Source organism: Orcinus orca, chromosome 2 (genome assembly GCF_937001465.1).
Source record: "Orcinus orca chromosome 2, mOrcOrc1.1, whole genome shotgun sequence".
NCBI lineage: Eukaryota > Metazoa > Chordata > Mammalia > Artiodactyla > Delphinidae > Orcinus > Orcinus orca.
The window spans coordinates 61,814,624-61,837,799 of NC_064560.1; the positions used below are offsets into that span (position 1 = coordinate 61,814,624).

At 46.8% G+C, this 23,176-nt stretch overlaps 1 protein-coding gene across 2 annotated transcripts; it reads right to left on the minus strand.

Annotated features, from left to right (window-relative positions):
* Positions 1–1,164: 1,164 nt before the first annotated feature.
* Positions 1,165–20,530, minus strand: VPS33B (VPS33B late endosome and lysosome associated). Of its 2 annotated transcripts, none has more exons than XM_004278268.4 (23): positions 20,086–20,521; positions 16,553–16,633; positions 16,109–16,170; positions 14,586–14,635; positions 14,323–14,390; positions 9,427–9,472; positions 8,262–8,356; positions 7,860–7,964; positions 7,363–7,459; positions 7,061–7,138; positions 6,673–6,746; positions 6,285–6,371; positions 6,031–6,121; positions 5,742–5,816; positions 5,429–5,493; positions 5,253–5,307; positions 4,294–4,340; positions 3,572–3,704; positions 2,877–2,950; positions 2,285–2,386; positions 2,055–2,130; positions 1,831–1,947; positions 1,165–1,536 (listed from the first exon to the last, which is right to left on the minus strand). In XM_004278268.4, exons 1-23 carry the CDS (start codon positions 20,179–20,181, stop codon positions 1,457–1,459), a joined length of 1,854 nt encoding a protein of 617 aa, XP_004278316.1. In that variant the 5' UTR covers positions 20,182–20,521; the 3' UTR covers positions 1,165–1,456. The 2 variants fall into 2 exon arrangements, 1 of the variants encoding a protein (XP_004278316.1); XR_007475465.1 differs by having other exon boundaries at positions 1,514–1,536; positions 2,055–2,147; positions 20,086–20,530.
* Positions 20,531–23,176: the final 2,646 nt, after the last annotated feature.

The following is a 23,176-nucleotide window of genomic DNA, read 5'->3' on the forward strand; positions in this document are numbered from 1 at the left end:
GGGTAAGGGGACCAGCTGAATGTGGGGGATAAAAAGAAAAAAATCTGAGGTCAAAGATATAATTTCTTTTTTTTCTTTTAATTTTTAAAATTTTATTTATTTATTTGGCTGCACTGGGTCTTAGTAGCAGCACGTGGGATCTTTGTTGCCGCATGTGGGATCTTTAGTTGTGGCATTCGAACTCTCAGTTGTGGCATGCATGTGGGATCCAGTTCCCTGACCAGGGATTGAACTCGGGTCCCCTGCATTGGGAGCACGGAGTCTTAACCACTGGACCACCAGGGAAGTCCCAAGGATATAATTTCTTGCATGAACAAAACTTGGGTAGATGATGAGGATGTCAATTAAGGAAACAGAGGAAGAGGAGCAGATTTAGGGATCCCAAGTTGGGACACGAGGTTCAGTGTGAGAGTTTATTTTAGACATGCTGAGTGTGAATTGCCCATGGAACGACCAGGTTGTAAATAATCGTGTGAATCTCAGCAGTGAGACAAAAGTTTGGGATGGGCAAGTGGATAACAATAAAGGACAGAGACAGGAGATGCAACAAAGGAGGATACACAGAGAGAGGAACCAAAGGAGATGGAAGTGCAGCCTAGGAGAATGTAGGAGGACAAAGAAGTGTGTCATGGAAGCTGAATATGAGAATTACACGAAGGTAAAGGGGATCATCAGTGAGATCAACTTAGAAGACGACCACTAATAGATGTGGTTAGTGTTCACAATTTTTAAAGGGTAAAGGGAAAGAAAGGTCACTAGAATCAGCACTTAGGAGGGCACTGGTAACCTTTATAGGAGCACAGTTTGCCAATGCCTGAAATTGCTCTAACAAGGGACATAATCTTTCATTCTGCAATAAGAAACAAAAGGCTTAAAATTCAAGCGACTCCTTAAGTTAAAACCATAGCAAGCTCATTTTTTCTAAAGTGTAATGAATCACAGAATTTTAGAATTGGAAGGGTGCAACTGGTACTGATCATCTACCTAATCCTCATTTTATGGTTGAGGAAAGTCCAGTACAGTGCAAGTTTCAAGGAAGAACCAGACCAGGCCCAGAGCTACTACCCAGTCCAGGCCGTAGAATACACGAAGCCCCTATGTAAAGCCCCCTCTGCTTCACCAGTAAACATGGAAGTGCCTGTCTAGAACTAAACATAATATTGATACATTGAGAGTAGAGGGTTTATTTACAATGATACTCAAACAGGATTTAGCAAAAGATCCTCTTCCTCCTTATCTCATCAGCATGGGCTGTACTTCATAAACAAAAAAGAAATATCCTGGGGGCAGGAAGTGAACTCTCTCCTCAGATATGTTCTCTAAATTCAAATAAGTTCCCTGCTCCCCAGCTGTTAGGAGCATAGTTGGTAGACATTTTATTAGCAGCTGGGATTCAAACTCCTGCTTCCCACTGTGGAACATGTCCAGGGAGACATCAACACTGGCCGGGAAAAGTTCAGGCTTTCACCTCACTCATGGCCTCCATAAGGCGAACGCTGTTGGTGACTGCTGTCGTCAGAAAAATGAACCTGTACCCTAAGGAGCCAAAAGCAACACCATACATGACTGAGGGCAGATTTAAGCCCCTAACACCAGCCATGTCAAGCCCCTCCAGTTCCATGGCCCTGGCTGGGTCAGAGCACCAGTTTATAGTCATAGATGCGTCCGTGCCATGCTCCTGGGCACAGCAACTTGCCATGCTTGGTGGAACTGGGCTTCCTGCTATTCAGCCCACAGCAAGATGGCAGCAAGTGGTACCCAGAGGCCAGTAAAGAAGCCTTCCTGAGGGCTGCCCTTTGTTCCCCAGATCCCACGGAAGCCTGATCTCACCTTTCTCTCTGCCCAGGAACCGGAGGGCTGAGATCTCAGAGAATGTGCAACCACCCAAGAACACCACCAAGATGAGGCGCAGGGACTCACTGGAAGCCTTGTCTTCCTTGGTCATGTCTGCAAAGACCAGACCAGACCAGACTCAGCTCTTCACCGGCACTACTGGATGATGCATCCAGCCCTCCTCTCGTTTCACCCCGCCCCCACTGGGCAAGGCCATGCACCTGTGAATGCCAGCTCACTGCAGTTGAGAAGCCGCACGACTTCATCCAGGCCCTGCCAGCTTTGCCGCTCCAGCACCTGGGAAGGCACAAGCGCTAGTTTCAAGTCTAGCAGCAGCCAGACTGTCACATTTCTTGCTAGTCACTCAGGTAGTTAAAAGTTGGGCCAGGCCAGGGACTAAGAGAAAGCAGAGAGCATGAAATATGAACAGGAGCGAGCCACTCGTTCTCACCTGCTCGATGATTCGGCAGCTGAGGGGCACGTAAGCACCACTGAACACATACGCCATGTCACGTGGCACTTTCAGATCATACTCGCCATCCACACGTGGGATCTAGAGGGCAAAGGGGACTGTATGAGGCAAGTGACCACTCAGCCCTCCAGTCCTTTACAGGGTCAGAGAAAAGTGGCATACCCCTAAGAACAGTTCTTACTTCAACTAAAGTAAGAAACAGCAATAGCCTTGGAGGAAAAAAAAAAAAGAATCCATAACCAAAGATGAAAGCTGTTCAGTGCCTGCTGATTCTCTTGAATGAGTTTCCATGCTTGCTGGAAAGAGGGACCCTTCTGACCCTTCAGCAACATGGGACATGTCTGTCACTGAAGCGGCACTTAGTGTATTCTCTGACATTGGTAGGTGTGAGTTACGTGTTCATTAAATGAATGAACCTTTGTGTCTTGTCTCATTATTAAGCTCATGCTATAATGCTACCACACAAAAGGATCTTTATAAAAACAAAATGACAGAGAGGATTTTGTTGGTTCAAAGTACTTCACAAAGGACTGACCCCACTGCCTCCCTTGTCCACCCCTGTTCTACATACCAAATTCAGCTTCTTGCTGATGGCGCGGAAATTGCTCCTCTTGGCCAGAGAACTGAAGGCATCAGTAATCTTTCCTGGGAAAGAAATCTGCGCTGGTTTCATCTAAGGTTTATGGATTAATGATGCTGCCACAGGTGATACCACTCAGGAAATGATAGGACCCCCTCTTCTCAAATAGCAGGACCTATCACATCTGAAGATCCCCTTCAAAGCCGTTCACCTACAGTTCCCTGGAACTGATTAAGACAATCACCACCCTTCTCCCACCCGCAGTCTTCCTCCTCCTACAGGGTACCAGCCCTCTACTAAATGCAATCTACAGGGTGATCCTAGTTTACTGGTTAAGTGTACGGCCTTTGGAGTTAAATCTGACTTACTAAGGGGCCCTGAAGAAGTCGCTTAACCTCCCTAAGCCTCGGTTTCCTCATGTGTAAAATGGAGATAATAAAACTTACCACACGGAAACTTTGCGAGGATTAAATGAGAAAGTGTATCTAAAAGGCTTAGCACGTCAGTGTTCAATAACTGGAAGCTGCTCTTACAAGCAGAAGTAGTGGCAGTAAGGACAGTAACAGTAAGGAATCACTTTCTCCTTCCCCAGCTCATTCTCTCCCCACCAGGGTGCTCTGCCTATTGAGAGAACGGGCAACAACAGCCGAGGAGGGTGAAAGGGGTTACCTGTACTCCCTGCTCACCTGCAGCCTTGTCAGTCACCAGCTTGCTCACTTTACTCTCCACAGCTGTGAGGGTGTCCCCCGGGGCCTGCTCCGTTAGGAGCCCAGCTCGCCGCAGATTGGAGAAGGTTAGCAGGTGCTCGGGGCCATAGCTCTGAAGAAAATGCAATTCAGCTCTCTACCGAGCGTTCACCAAGGGCCTAGCACTGTTAGGTGATATGGAGGTGGGGGAGAGGATTATGCGCTCTGTGTCCTGAGCAGCGCACACTTGTTTGTGGGGAAGATTTTCATATCAGAAATCACCAAATGCCAAACAAAGAATAAAAGCAGCACAGAACAATTAGAGAGCACAGAAAGCTGTCGATGTAAGGAGGTGGGGAAGGCTTCACAGAGGAGGTAGGACTTGAGAAGGACCTGGAAGGAAAGGTGTATTGACGCCTCGCAAGGTGCTAAATAAAGGGAGAATCCAGGAGTAAGAACTCACCACTGGGTCCAACAGCTGAATTGTTCAAATTCCCCCCGCACTGGCCACATAAGAGGGGAGGAGAGTGAAACAAGGGTAGTGGGAAGGGTCTCTGCGTGCTGAAAGGTGACCATCCCCACAACCTCTGAGAGGGAGGCTGCATGGGAACAGGAGGGTGATGGGGACAGGAAAGGGACCATTTCTTCTTTTGCCTCTTTCGAAAATGTCCAATGACCTCCCTCCACCAAGTTCCCTCAAGAACACAGTCTCCTGGCCTTACCTGCAGATACTGGGTTTTCAGGGATCGGTAATCCTTGGGGATCAAACCTGAGGGTAAGGAAGATAAAGGTTCATGAGCCAGTTGAGGTGCCCTAAAGTGTACAAACCAACAAACCAACCCTCGTCCCACCAAAAAAAAACCCTAGTCAGAAGGAAGGAGTCAGTACATAACGTTAACCTTGCATCCTATGCAGTTGATTCTAAATTGACTCCTAAATTTAAGCTTGCTTTTTGAAAGATATAGCCCGGATCTGAGAGTTCCAAGGAAGAGCCCCGAGGAAGGGACACCGAAACAAAAGCTAATCTAATCCGTAGTGGGGGGTGGGATGCGCCAGGAGGGAGGACAAGGGCCTTCCCGTGCATTTCTCTCTGGCTATGGGCCAGTTTTCTGGGGAACTGCTCAACAGCTAGTGGGGAATAGGAAAAGTGTTCAAATGAGTTCCCAAAGTGCAGCCTTAGATGTTTTTCTCCACAGAGGTAAGAAGAAATGTACTTCCAACTACAATAAAGGGGATTTAGAATAAGCAAATAACGTCTTTGGGTAGAAAGCAAACTTAAAGAATATTTGCCAACTGGAAGACTTCAACATTCAAAACAAGTTGCCATGAAAGGTTGCAGAATCTGAGCTTTTAAAATGTTTATGAAATTGGTTTTTCCTGGACTGTATCTTGATTATGAAATCTTGTTGCGGGTAGGAGGCCAGATGGAATGATGAGAGAAATGCCGTTCGGCTCTATCCCTTTGCAATCCTACTATGGGACAGGCCGTGTGCCGGGGGCGTTGGGGAGGGTGGATGTGGTCCTGTTTAGGGCTGGAACAATAAATTACCTTATGACCTGGGGATGTTTCACCCAAAACAAAAGCTGCTTTATTTTACAGGGGAAAGAATCCACGAGATTACAGGGAACTATCCCTAAGGTACAGCTTTTCAATCTGGCGTCTTTGGTCCCTGGAGCTCACCGTTCTCAGTGATGGACAAAAGGCACATGAGGCGAAGGCTTTCTATGGGTGACACCTGCACAGGAAGAAAGAGTCAAGGAGAATTCAAGTTTCATAACACACGCTCTCTCCTCTTGCTTCCGCTTGAGCCCCACCTCTAAACACTGTTCCCAATATCTCCCCCCTTCCCGCCTCACCTGCCGGTCTATGTGCTCTTCAATGTAGTTGGTGCTCTCACGGATGCTGAAGCCCTCCAGCAGCGCTGCAAATAATCAGAGGAGAGCCTGTTACTGGGGGAGCTGCTCAGCTGTTGCCATCTATGCTAATGGGCGTCTTGTCTCCCCATCTCTTTCTTCATCCTTGGGGTGGGTTAAGGGGCCCCCAGGGCTTCTAGCAGGAACCAACATTCCACACAGCCAGCGTCAGCTGGAAAGAGCCAGAGAGCATCTTTTCAGGGCGGGCTGGGACTGGGAGCCACGGAAGCAGAAGCAGGAGAAGTAGCCAAGTCACCATGCTCAGTCTTGATGAGCTCCTGGAAGTCCTGCTTGGTTTTCTTCTTCATGATGGATTCACAGGCCCCGATATCTGCAGACAGGACAAAAGGGGAGCTGACATATTCCTGGTTTTGGAAGAATGCCTCTTTATTGTCCAGAAGAATAAGGACCTCTTAAGGCAAAGTGCAGGAGCACTTCTTCACACTTTAGACCAAAGAAGAGCACTATATTCCAAATGAACAGGGATCTCCTCCCAGATCTCCTCTGCAGGGTTCCCCTTGCCCTACCCTCAAGCTGAAACCTACGGAGACTCAGCAGGCGGTGCTCCTGCTTCAGTCCCTTGAGCTCCTGGGACACGAAGTTCTTCATCTGCTTTATGTCCATGCCTCTCCGGCGCTGTGGGGACATTCCCATGAGGTCAGCCCCTCTGCCCTCAGATGTGAGCAAACACTACCCTCCCTCAGTTCCCACCCACTGTAGCATCAGAAGGGGAGCCAAAGGGCAGCAGCCTGGGGAGCCACTGGGGAAACAGACAGAGGACCCGGGCTGGGAGCCTCACGTCATACTGGGCCTGCAGGTTCCGGGCCTTCTGGCTCAAGAAGCCAAAGACATTGGAGAAGTGCTCGTTACGAATCTCATTAAACACCTGCAAGGAGAATGAGACAGGAACAAATTACTATACAGACGCATACCTCGTTCCTTCCTGTCTCATCAGGGTAACAACGGCACAGGGAGAGTGCTCAGCTATTCTAGCAGAAGTACAAAGGAAGCTGAGCTGGTATCAGTAAGGACATGTCAAATCCCTGCTATGTGCTCTGGGTTGTGCTCTTAAATGGCTGGGTGCCCCTCTGTCCTGGGGACTCAGCCTCTCCTCCCAGTGCCGCGGCCCACAGCCTCATGGTGGCAGTGGCCCTGGGGAAATCCTCTGCCGGCACCCATGTGCTCACCTTGTCCTCGGCGTTGAGCAGCACCTTCAGACTCTTGTCAGAGGATGTGACTTCTGGGCCAAAGTCGACACTCCCTTTGAGAGCAGAGGAAACAGCTATGAGGATCTCTGATGAGTCCTTCCTTCCCCTTTCTTTCCGGAACTGCCATTAAAGGTCCCCCAGGGACTTCCCTAGTGGTCCAGTGGTTAGGACTCTGAGCTTCCTGGTCAGGGAACTAAGATCCCCCACGGAGTGTTGCCCAAAAAAAAGAAATATTTAAACATTCCCCCAAACTATTTGGAAGGCAGCAGTTCACTCCAAGCCTGGGTCTCTCCCATAAGTCCTTCACCCTCACCGTGGGAAGCTCCAGGAGCTGAGGACCCCTCCGTCTCGCTAAGATGCCACTTACCACACTTGACGCGGAAGGTGTCATCCACCAGACCCTCGTAAACCACCTGGGAGCAAAGTGCCGTCACAAAGTCCACGTCTGAAACCGAGATCCCCGACCATGAGGGTCTTCCCCGATGCAGCCTCCCACCCAGTTTGCTCAGTATCCGCTCAAGTGCCTTCCATGGGGCCCAAGTGCCCACGCCCCCAGTCAACGCTGGCATTCACAGCCTCAACTTGAGGATCCCAGCTGCGCCACCATGTTTCCCATATTCCCGTATCTTCTAGGGTCGACAGATGAGAGGAGTGCTGAGCATACTTCACCTCTGTCCAGGAGAAAGACATGTCCAATTTCTGGCCTTCGGCCCTTGGTTTCACCATCCTCCTCCTCTTCCAGTTTCCTCCACAATTCATGTGACATCTGTCAGGGCCCAAGACATTCGCAATCTTATGTCCAGGTCCCTTGTGCAGCCCCACACCTACAGAACCCAACCCCTTTCCCTGTGATCCTTCTCCTTGACCCCAAGAGAGGAGCTAATTATTAACAATATTACCTCTGCTACTCCCACCTGTTCCTACCCCTCCCCATCCTGCCCCACACCAGTGAAGGAGTCTCTCCGCCCCCAAAGATTTAGGGATGCTACCTAGAGGTCCTGGGCCCTTGCCATTCTCTTAGCCACACAAGTTCTCCCCTCTGGGGACCTACTCTGGAGCAATGAAAGCAAGGTAAAGAATATACCTCACATCCCAGATGCCCATGAACAATCCTTGGTGGTTAGAAAACAAGTGAATAGGGGCTATCAGGACACAGAACTGCTCACCTTAGCACATCTGCCAATTCCATAGCAGTTAGGGAAGGGTCCATAGAGCGTGCTGAGGAGATGCAAGGCCTGTGCCACAGTGTTGATCCAACACTGATCTCCTTCCTGCAGGGACCACATGGACCACAAAGATATGGATCAACCCGACAGATCCATCTGGAAAGTGGATAGGCCTAGAAGCCTTGAGCAGAAAGGCAGGGTCTGGGCAACGCTTATAAAAGTCCATTTTCATTGGCCCCAATGGAAGCCCCATGAACCTCAAGCAGTGGTATTCCGTCTCCAAATTACTATCACTCATGATAAATTATGAGTTGGATGAAGGTTGAATCCATATTTCTAGCCCACAGGACCCCATGTCTGTCCCGACTCCTTGATGCCAAGACCCAAGGGCCCTGCATTTACCAGGAAGTAGTCCCTGAAAAATTCTGGTAGTTCCATGCTCAACAGATCCACATCAAGAGGCAACAAAGAGAAGGCCCATTCGTCACAGCTCACATCTGTGGGTACAGACAGCATCAGCCTCCCTGCCGAAGGCACGTGGCTCCACATTAAGAGGGAAGCTCCACTAGAGCCGTGCAAAAACTCCTGAGTGCCTGCCACACGCCAGGTACTGCACTGAGCACGGGATGCTCAGAGGTGAATAAGACAATCTCTGCCCGGAAGGGGCTCACAGGCTGATAAGGAAAGGAGACATGTACGTAACAGCCTGTAATACAGTGGGATCTCAGTGGTGTGTTTTCATTAGAGTGCGGACCAAAAGTGCTGATGAAACACTCCTTCATTTATGCATTATTGGACAGACACTGACGGAGAGCCACATATGTATGGTGCTAGGCTAAATACTGGGGACATGGTGGTAAACAGAATGGACATGCTCCTGACTTCTGGAGCTGACAAGGTAGTGAGAGAGTACACACCAGACAAATCTAACTACAGTTATATGCTCCAAAGGAGTAAAACAGCAACCTATGAGCACAAATATTTCAGGGATCTAACCCCAACTACAGGCACAGGAAAGACTTCCCTAAAGAAGAGACATTTGGCTTAGAATTTGAGTATGATTTGGGTAGGCAAAAAGCTGTAGGGTGAGGAACATTCTAGGCAACAAGAACTGGTGTGTGAAGTCCCCATGGCTGAAGGGTAGTGAGTCAGGAGAGAGGAGTGGCACGTGAGGAGGCTAAAGGACCAGGAAGGGGCCAGACTGTAGAGGCACAGGAGGCCATGCTGAGGATCCTGGGCTTTATTCTGAGCCACTGCAGGATTTCCAGTAGGGAGGATGGCGACCGGGTTTGTGTTGCATGGAGGATGGAGTGAGGAATGCACACAGGAGGGAAGGCACGAGTTTTGCTTGTGGGAGTCTTGGGAGGTAAAAAGAGCGCATCGGTGATTTTCAACTATAGCCCCACTAGTATTCTAATTTGGGGTCTTCCTTCCCATTCTCAGTACCCTCTCCTCCTGCCAGGCCAACAGGAATAAGGCAGGGAAAAGGAGATGGGTACGGGGAACAACCATCACGGCCTTCTTCCACACGTCCTCCCCCTCTCCACTCATATCCGTCTCCTCTCACCTCCATAGATGCCCTCTTCCTCAAGCACCATCTCACACGCATAAAACTGAAAGAGAAAGGGAAGCTGATTAGTAACCCCTTCTCCATTCTTTCCATTTCTCTGGAGTTCCTCTGTGGTCACTGATGAGGACCACACTTATTCTTTTTTTTTTTTTTTTTTGCGGTACGCGGTCCTCCCACTGTCGTGGCATGTCCCGTTGCGGAGCACAGGCTCCGGACACGCAGGCTCAACGGCCATGGCTCACAGGTCCAGCCGCTCTGCGGCATGTGGGATCCTCCCGGACCGGGGCACGAACCCGTGTCCCCTGCATCGGCAGGTGGACTCCCAACCAGTGCTCCACCAGGGAAGCCCAAGGACCACACTTATTGAACCCAGTGAAAAAGACAAAAGAACCCAGACTCTTAGATCTAGAAAGGACCGCTGGAATCACTGGCCCAACGCTTTGTTTCCTCTTCAGCCATTTCATTCACTTATTAAGTCAACTGCTTTTTTTCTCCCTGATGGACTAGAAAAGCTTTACAAAGGAGAAAGTATTCAGCTGTCAGGGAAGGGTGGGTCCTGCCAGCAGCGACGGGAAGCAGGGCATGACAGTGCTATAGAAACAGAGGAGGAGGAGCAGGTGTAGGTAAAAAGCAATGGTGTGGAGAGAGCAGGGTTGGAGTTCTGGTTAGGACATGTCCATGGGACCTCTGCAGACACCGAGGGAGGTCTGGACAGACAGCCTTGGGGGCTAAAGTCACATACACTGCACTTAAAGTGGATAGCTTGTCCAAAAGAACATACAGAGAGAAGAGAGCTTAGGACAGGACTCTAGGGAACCAAAATTAAAAGGGTGCACAGTCCAAGACCGGGCAGAGAAGACCGAGAAAGAATACATAGAGAGGTGAGACTAGGAGAAAACAGCACCCCTAAATAGCACCTCTAAATGCAGAGTTTCAAGGAAGAATGGGCAACAGTCTCAAATGCCAGAGAAGTTAAGGAGGAAGAGCATGACATAGACATCACTGGATTTGACAATGGAGATCTTAGGCGACTAGATTAAAAGGTGAAGGTGGGGGCTTCCCTGGTGGCACAGTGGTTGAGAGTCCGCCTGCTGATGCAGGGGACACGGGTTCGTGCCCCGGTCCGGGAAGATCCCACATGCCGCGGAGCGGCTGGGACCATGAGCCATGGCCACTGAGCCTGCGCGTCCGGAGCCTGTGCTCCGCAACGGGAGAGGCCACACAGTGAGAGGCCCGTGTACCGCAAAAAAAAAAAAAAAAAAAAAAAAAAGGTGAAGGTGGACGTGGGGAAGCAGAAGCAGTGGCAGCAGATAATTCTTCAGTCTGGCCACAAATTAAGGGAGAGTCGCTGTCAGGGACAAGAGATGAGGACAGAGAACTGTTTAGAAGGGATAAATATGGTTGAAGATATAAGAGTCTACTTGATGAAGCAAGAGAGTGGAGAAAGCAGGCAGGGATGGGGCCAAGAACACAGGTGAGCCTCCGCTCTTAGATGGGGAAAGGCCAGTGACTTGTCCTCCTTTTTTATTTTTTGTAAATTATTTTCTATTTTTTATTTTATGTTTTTTTGGCCATGCTGCGTGGCTCATGGGGATCTTAGTTCCCTAACCAGGGATCGAACCTGCGTTCCCTGCAGGGGAAGCAAGGAGTCTTAACCACTGGACCACCAGGGAAGTCCCTATGGACCTACTTTTAATGCTAACTAATTGAATTCCATAGCCCAGTTTGAAAACTGCCAATCTTCATAGTTAACAAAGGAAGTCTCAGGACGAGAGACAGATTTCCTCTTCCCTACAGCTACTAAGGAAGGCATCATCCTATGATGGAAAATTAGGTCAAAGGATTTGATCAGATAGGGTGTTAGAAAGAAAAACTTCATGAAAATATCAATTTTCTTTTTCTGTGTGATATAGAGGCTTGTAGCATTATTTGAAACTGTTACCAACTTGTTCTATTCCCTATTTAAACAAGTCTGTCCTTGGAAGTATAATTTGAAAAAAAAGGTTCTTGTAAGACTCCAAAAACTAGAAATTACTGCTATAGCTCTTTTAATAACATTCAAAAGTATCCTGTAATTTTGATTGGTTATTTTACACAATAATTTTCTTGCCCTAGTAATAATGTTATACTTGATGTATTTGTATTCCTAAACAGGATAAATAGCTGTAAGACTGTGCCATCGGGACTCCCCTGGAGGTCCAGTGGTTGAGACTCTGTGCTCCCAATGTAGGGGGCCCGGGTTCAAGCCCTGGTCGGGGAACTGGATCCTACATGCATGCCCCAACTAAGACCCCACAGGCCGCAACTAAAGATCCTGCATGCTGCAACTAAGTCCCGGAGCAGCCAACTAAATAAATAAACATTTTTTTTAAAGAGGGACTTCCCTGGTGGTGCAGTGGTTAAGGATCCGCCTGCCAATGCAAGGGACACGGGTTCAATCCCTGGTCCAAGAAGATCCCACATGCCGTGGAGCAACTAAGCCTGTGTGCCACAACTACTGAGCCTGTGCTCTAGAGCCCGAGAGCCACAACTACTGAACCTGTGTGCCACAACTACTGAAGCCTGCACGCCTAGAGCCTGTGCTCCGCAACTAGAAGCCACCACAATGAGAAGCCCGAGCACTGAAATGAAGAGTAGCCCCTGCTTGCCATAAGTAGAGAAAGCCAGCATGGAGCAATGAAGACCCAGCGCAGTCAAAAAAAAAAAAAATTGAAAAGTAAATAAATAAAAAATAAAAGTATTACCTCTCTTGATCCTCATAATTCTATGAGGTGTGGAAGATTAATGCTATGTGCTCCTTATTTTATGGTTACACAGAAGAGTCCTATTCATCCCTCATTCATTTATGTCAGTAAAACTGAAATCCTACAGGGCTACTTTTTTTTAAAATTTTTTTAAAATTAATTAATTTTATTAATTTATTTTTGGCTGTGTTGGGTCTTCGTTGCTGTGCACAGGCTTTCTCTAGTTGTGGAGAGCAGTGGCTACTCTTCATTGCAGTGCGCAGGATTCTCATTGCGGTGGCTTCTCTTGTTGTGGAGCATGGGCTCTAGGCGTCTGGGCTTCAGTAGCTGTATCACGCGGGCTTCAGTAGTTTTGGCTCACGGGCTCTAGAACGCAGGCTCAGTAGTTGTGGTGCACGGGCTTAGCTGCTCCACAGCATGTGGGATCTTCCCGAACCAGGACTCGAACCCGTGTCCCCTGCATTGGCAGGTGGATTCTTAACCACTGCACTACCAGGGAAGTCCCTACAGGGCTACTTTTAATGCTAACTAATGGAACTCCATAGCCCAGTTTGAAAACTGCCAATCTTCATAATTAACAAAGGGAGTCTCAGGAAGAGAGAGAAAATTCCTCTTCCCTACAGCAACTAAGGAAGACACTGTCCTGTAATGGAAAATTAGGTCAAAAAATTTGATTAGATAGGGTGTTAGAAAGAAAAAAATTCATAAAAATATCAATTTTCTTTTTTCTGTGTGATATGGAGGCTTGTAGCATTATTTGAAACTGTTAACAATTTGTTCTATTCCCTGTTTAAACAAATCTGTCCTTGGAAGTATAATTTGAAAAACAGGGTTTTGTAAGACTCCAAAAACTAGAGATTACTGCTATAGCTCCTTTAATAACATACAAAAGTAACCTCTAATTCTGATCGGTTATTTTACTCAATAATTTTCTTGCCCTGGTAATAATGCTACACTTGATATATTTGTATTCCTAAACAGGATTAATAGCTGTAAGACTGTGCTATCAATCTTCAAATGATCTTCAAAGGAAGATCATTGGTTCTTTCCTCTTATTCCTTTTAAATGATGAGAAAACAATATAAGCCTATGATTCCTCTAGACTTCTTAATAGAAACTGAAAGTCACCTCATTTAAAAGAGATAAGTACTATTATCAACTCCATTTTATAGATGAGAAAACTGAGACACAGAGCAGTTAAGTAACTTATCCAAGATCACACAGGTAATAGGTGCTAAAGCATGGATTCACAGCCAGACAGTTTGGCTTCAGTGTCTTTAGTCTTACCTACTGCTTCTATTTTCTTTAGAATTTTCTTGGGAAAATTGCAAAGGAATAAATCCCTGTCCTTTCAACTTTAATTTCTACCTGCTCTAAGTGTGGCATGCACTACTTGGTATCACTGTATAGTCCTACAACGGGCAATGTATAGACCTGGTACATCATTCCTCCCAATCAATCAGGTTGAGGATGTACCTACAATGCACCCCGTTGATGTGGGGATGACAGGGGAGCTTGATGGAATTGAGAAACGGAGATACTATGACAGATCACCTAACACTTACTGCAATTATTGAGGTAAAGATGGAAGAAACCTAGCCTGGCTATGTTAATTCACTATGTGACTGTGGGCTTCAGTTCCCTCAGCTGCTCCAAGCTTAGAGACCATTTTACTGCACCCTGTGTAAGAAAAACCTCTTCCAAAGTACACTGGTATGGTTCTGATAACCCAAGGGCAGCCCAGCCACATGCCTTCGATGAGCGTGGGGCGGGAGGGTGAAGATTTATTGTGTTTGTTATTAAAGGGATATAGGGAGAAAGTCATTGAAAAGCCATAACATTGTGCACCATTACTATATAGGAATTGGTGTTGGAAGGGATACATAGCAGGTTCTACTTCAAAAATGTCAATCTTTTCACTTAAAGAAATCTATGTAGAGGACATCTCTCACAACTATACAATCTATATTCGGGGCAATTTGATGACAGACTCTCTGCTACCTTAATAAAAAGACGGTGACAGGTATTTTGCTCAGTCACCTATAATTTGCTTTGAGGGAGATACAGCTATATAGTGTTGGCCCCTTACCCCTTCCTAGTCCCCAGTCCTGTTCTACCCGATGTCATTTCCACCAGGGTCCAAACTCACCTTCTGAGGACTGAAGATCACTTTGTATTTTCGAGTTCGGCCAGCCATTTTGTCAGCATTGACAAGATCTACAGACAGAAAGGATGCAACTCAAAAGCCATGGACCTTTGTTAGACTAGAAGCAAGGAAGCAGAGAGCCTCTACGAGGAGTATGGCCTACCCAAACAATTCTTTTCTTATTAAAGGGTTCTTATGGTCAGGGTCCTTAGACCTTCCCACCCTTTCCCAGGTCTTAGTTATAATGAACACCATGGCACACTCACTGGCAATGTACCGCATATTCTTGATGCGAGGTCTGACCAAGAAGCATAATCTATGGGAGAGAAGGGGGAAAAAAACCTCAGTGAAGAAAAATCATGAAGTTGGTGATAGCAGCTTAGAAGAAACTTAAACAATGCCAACTCTTTCACCATTTGCTACAGTTCTCACCCCAGCCAAAGCCCTGCCAGCTCTTTTGGCTCACTACATACCAAACACACAGGACCCAGGACTTCCCTGGTGGCGCAGTGGATAAGACTCTGCGCTCCCAATGCAGGGGGCCCAGGTTCAATCCCTGGTCAGGGAACTAGATCCCACATGCATGCTGCAACTAAGAGTTAGCATGCCACAACTAAGGAGGCGGCGAGCCAAAACTAAGGAGCCCTGGATCCGCAGCTAAGGAGCCCGCCTGCTGCAACTAAGAAGCCCACCTCCCACAACTAAGACCTGGTGCAACCAAATAAATAAATAAAATTTTTTAAAAAATATGAGTATATAATTAAGAGTTTAAACACACACACACACACACACACACACACACACACACACACACACACACACACACACAAGACTCCCCTCGATAAAACAGGTATATCGTGGTGGGTTGGGGGCACTTATTGGCCTTATGGTGGACCCAGGAGTTCCTGCTCTCAAATAATTTACAGTCTATTGGGCAAAATAAGATGCACATATGTATGGAGTATATTAACAATCAAGTGTTAAAAAACAATACAAGAAAGTATATAAAATAGTGTTCTTCAAACTGGGGTTCATGGATGTATTCTCCATGTATCTAGGAGAATTATTTCCTCTAAGGGAGGGTGTACATTACTTAAGTTGAGAAGTATTAAAAATAAAAACAAACACCAGACAACAGGCAGGATGTGACTGTGTACCAGGTGAACAGGACAAACACTGAAGCCCATGCAAATCTAGAGGAGGAGAAAATCACCCTGGAATGGCAACTGAGAGCTGCGTGGAGGAGGTGGGGCTGGATTCTGAAGGCTGGATATTTGTCGCAAGAACAGTGAGGAGAGGAGAGAATTTCAGGCAGAGTGGGTGGAGTGGCCAAAAACACGGAGGTACGTGTGCAGAGCCTGGAAGCACGCAAAAGTGCGAGCTGAATAGTGGGGACATGAAAGAGACCAGGCTGGAAAGGGGGTGAGAGGCCTCCCTGGAGGCAGCCTTGGAATCTATGACGAACAATGAGGACCTCACTCGGTAAGTAAGGGAAGCCTTGAAGGTTCTTCAGGAGAGCCCAATGAAAATATTTTTGAAAGATTAATCAATCTGGTTAGAGATGGTAGGTTGGGTTAAAGAGAGATGAGGACAAGGGAGGGAGAAACCGCAGAAAGGGAGACCAATTAAGAGGCTAAAGCACAACCTAAGGATGAATTTGTAAAAGAGGAGGGAAGCAAACCATGTCACAAACATCATGGTGCTAGATCTCGGCCAAGGACCAATCAAAGGCCAATGTGTAGGGACCTCCTCCAGCTTGGAGCCGAGACAGAGTCTCCCAGACACTCACTGTTCACTGGAGCTGAAGGCTGGCTTGTTCTCCACTTTGTACAGCTTGTCTACTTCATGTTGCTACAGAGAGAATCCAACAAAACAATGGATATAAGTGTGCTTGGAAACCCAAAGCCCGATACAATGACAGGGGTCTTCTGGAAGGGCTCCCTCCTATTTATACTAATTCTAGCAGTCTAAGTACCTCCCTGACAACCATCCCACTGAACCTTCCTCAAACTGTCAATAGAAAACCCCAAAATAAAACAATTCAAAAACAATACAAAGAGTATCAATCCCCCCTTGTCACCGTAACTCTGCCATCCCCTATTTACTGTAACTCTGCCATCCCCTATTTACCCTATAAGGGTAGTCACTCTTCAGTAATATATACTGTTCATCAAAAGAAAAACTGCTTAATAGGAAAGAAGGGCCTGATCCACGTGGGGAAAGGGGCAGGTACCTTTAGGATGGAGACATTGGCGATTCGATCCAACGGGCTCATGAGATCTGCCTCAATGAACAAGTCCTTTTTTCCTGGAAGCTGAAGGAGACACAGTATCTTGGGTTACTCTCAGGTCACACGAGCTCCCTTGGCTGACAGCTCATCCAGCCATCCATTTAATAGAAGCACAGTCTCTGAGTTGGAAGGGCACTAGACCTCATCTACCCCAGCACCTTATTTATTGCCTATATCCACAGCTGACATTTCTCTACATATTCACCTATTTTGTCTTCTCATTTTCTGTACCAGTGGAAAGATATTTCACGTTCTTTCTAAGGTTAAGTCCTTGTCACTCAACCCTCCTGCTCGCCTGTGACCTTGTTCTACATCATTGCTCCTCTACTCCACCACCTCTTCCACTGTCTCCTGATAACCCAATCGATTTCCTGCTGAACGAAGCCAAACAAAACAAAACCACACCGTGTATCCTCCAGTCCCTCAACTAACTGCCAAATATCTCTTTAAATGGCATTTTTCTTCTAATTACAAAAATAACCTATGTTCAAGGCGGAAAACTTAACCCAGGACAGTCCTCACCCTCACACCCACTCTCTCACGCCAAATCCCTGTCTTCTGGTTCCCGCTTCATCACTCCTGATGCTGCCCTTTCATCTGTCCAGAGAAAGGAGAGGTCACACTGAGCAGAAGAGAGGGGGAAGTCGTTGAAAGCTTCCTCTCAACTAGGCTTTGACAAATGGGTAGGATGTTGGCAGTGATAGATTGAGATGGCAATCTAGCAAAGGCCAGGAAAAGAGAACAGGCTGAATGGTAAGGGCAGAACAAGCGATTCAGTTTGCCTGATAGGTAAGGCAGTGGTCCTCAACCAGGGCTGATTTTGCCCCCCAGGGGACATTTGGTAAAGTCTGGAGACATTTTGGATTGTCCACCTTGGGGCAGGGGGTGTTACGGGCATCTAGTGGGTAGAGGTTAGGGATGCTGCTAAATATCCTACAATGCACAGGACAGTCCCACCACAAAGAATCAAGCAGCCCAAAATGTCCATAGCACCAAGGTCGAGAAATCTTGATGTAGGGGAATGGTGTGAAACAAGACTGAAATCTTTGACAGGAATTAGAGCATGAAGGGTCCCAAATGCCAAGTTAGGGAGTTTGGTGTTGATCCTCTATGGAACAAGGAAAAATAGAAAGGTTTTGTACACTGAAGCATCCAATCAGCTGGGAATTTTCATTAGGTAAATCTGGGAACTGTGGGTAAAATGGATTGGAGACATGACAAACTAGAGATAAGGACTACACTTATGTGGTTAATGCACCAGTCCAAGCAGCCCAAGGACTTCCCTGGCGGTCCAGTGGTTAAGACTCTGCGCTTCCACTGCAGGGGGTGAGGGTTCGATCCCTGGTCGGGGATGCGCGGCATGCCGCGGGGTTTGGCAAGAAAACAAAAGACAAACAAGCAGCCCAAGCCTGTGGTAATGAATGAGGACCTGATTTAGGCTGGTGGTGATGTGAACAAAAATAGGTTTTTTAAGAGATACATGGAACGTGTAATCGAATTTTTAAAAATACTTGAAAGAAATTAACAGTGTTAACAGTGCTTGTATCTGATAGTAGGGTTGTAAGTGATTTTTTTTCTTTACACTTTATCTTCTGCATTTTCTAGAATTTGTTAGTGTTATTTTATAATCACCATTTAAAAAGTCAGGTGTAGGGCTTCCCTGGTGGCGCAGTGGTTGAGAGTCTGCCTGCCGATGCAAGGGACACGGGTTCGTGCCCGGTCTGGAAAGATCCCACATGCCGCGGAGCGGCTGGGCCCGTGAGCCATGGCCGCTGAGCCTGCGCGTCCGGAGCCTGTGCTCCGCAACGGGAGAGGCCACAACAGTGAGAGGCCCGCGTACCGAAAAAAAAAAAAAAAAAGTCAGGTGTAAGGAAATAAGTATCCACAGGACTCAGCAACTGGTTTAGTTAAGTGTGAGGAGGGAAGAAGAGTCAAAGATGATTCTGAGGTTTCAAGCCTGAATAGCAGTGCCCATTAATAAGAATTAAGTCAGAGGAAGTTAGTTTGAAGAGGACATTACTGCACAGAAATCCACTCTGGCCACGTTAAGTCATCCTTGTGGGCAGCTTTTCCTCAGATCATTCTATTTACAAGTTTCTATCCTTGGTCTCATTTACTCTCTTTCATGGGGATCTCACCAGAACTAGTGGTTCTAACTAGCATCTCTTTTCAATTCCTCAGACATCTGTTGGGTGTCTTTCATGTGCCAATCATTGTGCTACCACTACAGGACATATTACAGAGAAATAAAATATGGTCCCACATCCCCTGAGGTTCTCCCAAGTCTCCATCTTTACCCTAGCTGCAATTCTACCTTTCTATCTTCTGATGTTACAAGGAGTATTTCCTCCTAGCATCTTAACTTCATCCTATCCAAACCCAAACAATTCAACTTCCCCCACCAAAACTGTTCCTCTTTCTAATTCTTTTTCTCATTTCTATTCAATGTTCATGCAACAAATATTTATTAAGCACATGCTAAGTGCCTGACTCTAAGCTAGGTACTCACTAGGTATACATGTGGAACAAAATAGGTATGTCCCTGTCCTCAAGGACCTTCAAATCTAGTGGGGAATATGAACATTAAACAAAAGACTATATATGTAATCCATTAAAATTACAGTAATAGCATTATTTTCTTATTAGCTCAAGTTAAAAATGTCAAACTCAGCTTTGCTTCTCCCTTAACCTTTACGACAAATCAATGTCTTTGACTCAAAAAAAAACCCATCAATTCCTTTCATTTCCACTGCCACTAATTTTGTGTGGGCCTTTATTACTTCAGTCTGATCTATGGTCTCCTCACTGGCCTTCTTGTTTTGCCCATTTATCCAACTTCACAATGGCTATTAGAATCATCTTCAAGTATTGTTTCATGTCACATATTGGGGAAAATTTTTCAGTAGCTGCCTAATGCCTATTGTGTAACTTCTCATCCCTCTCTTCTCTGTATTACATGCCTGTCCTTCCCTGGTTCCTCAACTTTGCTCCTACCAGTCCATCTGCACGGAACATCCTCTCCCATCTCCAAGGAAAATACGCTCATCTTCACACTCCAGCCCCTTGAAACTCCTAGATCACTCCAGCTACAAATGATTGTTTCAGGCACCCTAGCTATCACTCGTTCACCACATGATACCCTGTGTGTGGTAATTTGTGTTTCATACTGCTCCCACTGGAACGTAAGAACCCTAAGGACAAAGTTGTCTTAACCATCTTTCCATCCCCAGTGATGCTTGGCACTAGTGGTGTCTCCCTTGTCTGTATGAAAAAAAAGGGGGGGGGGATTTCCATTAACTCTCTGGCCAGATCGTCCCAAGTTTCCCTCCCTGAGTGCTTCATTTTGGACCTGCCACTGAAGCTCCAAGGACAATACCAAGGGCCAAGAGCAAGACCAAGGGAGCTCAGTAAGAAAGAACTATGCAACCAGTGAGTGCTGCTGATACAGTAAGGCCCCCAGCGTGGCAGGCACTGACCTGCTCCAGCAGATAGATGAGCTGGTCTCGGGCCAGCCTCTTGAGCATGGAGAAGTCAGGCAGCTCTGGGGCATCCGGACGATGGGGAAAAGCCATGGCAGCGGTCACCTGGGCCGCAGGGTGGAAGAAGGGGGACGCCCTCCGCTCTGAGAAGGCCGGCAGCACCCCAGGTTAAGCGCAGGATGGCTCTCCTTCAGGTAAAGGCACGGACTTCGAAAGAGCCCCCGAAGGGGCCCTCGCTCCTCAGCCACAATGGAGGAATGAATGGCCACCTCCTGGCCGGACAGCCGCAGCCTCGGGGGACCTCGCCTCAGGCTTGCAGCCACTTTGTCCCACCCCACCCCTCCCGGTCCACTCTGCCGGTCCGCAGGACCTGGGTCTACACCTGCAGAGGTACCCGCCTCCTGCTAAAGAGAGGGACGACTTCCTAGACCTCCCGGAAGTCCCGTGCACTCTACCAGCGCTCAGCGTACCCGGAAAAGGACGGCGTCCTGGAAGGGACATTTGAAAACGAGCGGCAACGCGTCAAGGTTCAGTTTCATTCCTGACCGGAGGCGAGTGTTCCTGTGATAAAAGAATTATACCTTAAACTAACTTTGAAGGGTACACCCAATTCTCCTAGCTCACCCAAGCAAGCGATGGGCACTTGCTCGATTTTCAGAACTTGGTGAAATCGGCGAAACCAACTCGGAATCCGGAGGGCATTGATCACTGAGGATCTGGGCTGTCAATCAAATCTACTCCACAAATTTAGCTGCAGGCTGGGAGCTCTCTCGCTTCCGAACTGCGGGAGGCCAGACGCGTGGAGATGCGGGGCGGGTGTGAGGGGAGAGAAGAGGAACGCGTTAGTAGCCAATGGAAGCCAAGTCTCGCCAGCTGTGACCTTTCAATACGGAGTTTTGGCTCATTAATGCACTTCGTGGGAAAATGGGGAAATAAACTGTGGCATATTCATACAATAAAAATAACTGAATAAATGAAAGAAGCCAGACACGAGAGTGGCATCTGTATGCCATTTATATCAGGTTCTCGAACAGGAAAAACTATAGTGAAAAATTTCAGAAAAGTGATTGACTTTGGGGATGAAAATTGGGAAGAAAATTAGGGAATTTTCAGGGGTGATGGTAAAGATCTATATTTACCTTGTTAAAAAAAAAAAGCTTATGAGAGACATTATAATGGACAGATCCGGCTGACAATACCTGAACTCACTAATCAATCGTGACATCACATCATCATCTCCTGGTGAGATGCATGGGAAGCACATGTTAAACCTGATCAAGCCTCAGGATCTAATTACCAGTTCATAGGAAATACAGAGGGTAGTGGAAACACGATAAAAGACATCACAAGGATAAAATCAACCATGTGTAAAAAGCAGAAAATTATATGGGTCAAATAACCTGTCAAATGACAATGAGAAGAAAGTAGAAGGGGAAACTACTTTAGAATAAAAGACTTCTGGGACATAACAACACAATGCAATATTGCAATGTGTGGACTTTGTTTGGATCCTAATTCAAAGAAATCAACCAGAATATTATTAGGATATTAGCTGATAATAAGGAATTCCTAAAACTTTCAAGGTATAGTAATGGCTTATATGTCTATGTTAAAAAGGAGCCCCTATCTCTTTGAGACACAGACTGAAGTACTTACAGATGAAATAATATGATGTCTGGGATTTGCTTTAAATTAAGCCAAAGGGAGCTGTGGGGCAATGAAGAAAGATTGGCCATTTGTTAAATGTTGAAGCTGGGTGATGGGTACACAGGGGTTCATTGCACTACAATATTCTACTTTCGAATGTTTGAAAACTTCTATAATAGAAGATTAAGCAAAAAAAAAAAACCAAAACTTTTATGCTCACACTGGGCTTCAAGAGCTTGTTTAGTATTTTTTACTGAGCTTCCTCTCACCCCCTCCCCTTAGATCAAATCTCAGCTGCACAGAAAGGTAGAAGCTGCCCTTCACAGATGAGTGACATATACACCCTCCAGTTTGCAGGGATTTAAGTCCCTTCTGTCGTACAGTTTGCCAGCCTCTTGAGTTTGGCCCCAAGTTGCTGTGAGGTGCCCATTTCACCCACAGTTGCTTTTATTCCAGCTTGAGCAGTCTTGTTATCTGTTGCCTCCTCCACCAGATGCTACACCTGCACCCCCAAATCTCCACCTCATCCAGTGTGATGTCAAAGTCCTTTGTTGTGTCATGAAACAGGACTGCCTGGGGATAGGGCACCATGGAGTCCTATGACCCCCACCCAATGGAACACAGGCTGAGTGAGTCCCCATTCGCCTGTCCAGCCTCCCTGCTTGGGATGGGGCAGTGGGGGGCCGGGGAGAAGGGACAATTTCCCCAAATACCTCAATGACAGTGGGTTAGGATCTGAGACACACAGTCAGCATAGAGCAGGAACAGGTCAACCTGCAGGAAGTTTAGGCCTTCTTGGCTGAGATCTGGATGCACAGGCTGGCAAAGGTAAAAGGCCGGGCTTTCTGCCATTGTGGATTGGCTGATTGGTGTAAGGTTTCCCAGCCATTTCTTCATTCACTCAACCAATATTGAAATCTATGTTGGGGGAATTCCCTGGCAGTACAGTGGTTAAGAGTCTGCACTTCCACTACAGGGGACACAGGTTCGATCCCTGGTCGGGGAACTAAGATCCCGCCTGCTGCGTGGCACAGCCGAAAAAGAAAAGGGAGGAAGAAAGAAATCTATGTTGGGAGTGGAACTACAGCAATGAACACATACACGTCTGCTACCCTTATGGGATCTACCTTCTAATGGGGCAAGGTGGGTGATGACAAATAATGCATTAGTAATACATTTCAAATACTAGGGAAAATTAAACAGGGTGTGGTGATAGAACATGAAGGGAGCTGTTTTAGACTAGGGTGGAAAGGCCTGTGAAAGTAACATTTGACCTGAGGCCTGAATGGCAAGGACCCAGCCAAGTGAAAATCTGGGGACAAAGAACTAGTAAGTGCAAAAGCCTTAGATTAGCATTTACAAGAATGGAAACAAAAGATTTAAGCTAGCGAGCATTAGGATGGTGGTGGATGAGGTAAATGGAAAACATATCCAAGCTAGC

Coding starts and splice junctions, on each gene's coding strand:
- VPS33B (XM_004278268.4), bottom strand. CDS start 20,181: ATGGCTTTTCCCCATCGTCCGGATGCCCCAGAGCTGCCTGACTTCTCC. Junction 16,171..16,552: donor CCAATGTCTCCATCCTAAAG/GTACCTGCCCCT, acceptor TTCTCTCTGTAG/CAACATGAAGTAGACAAGCT. Junction 5,817..6,030: donor GCACCGCCTGCTGAGTCTCC/GTAGGTTTCAGC, acceptor TCCTGTCTGCAG/ATATCGGGGCCTGTGAATCC.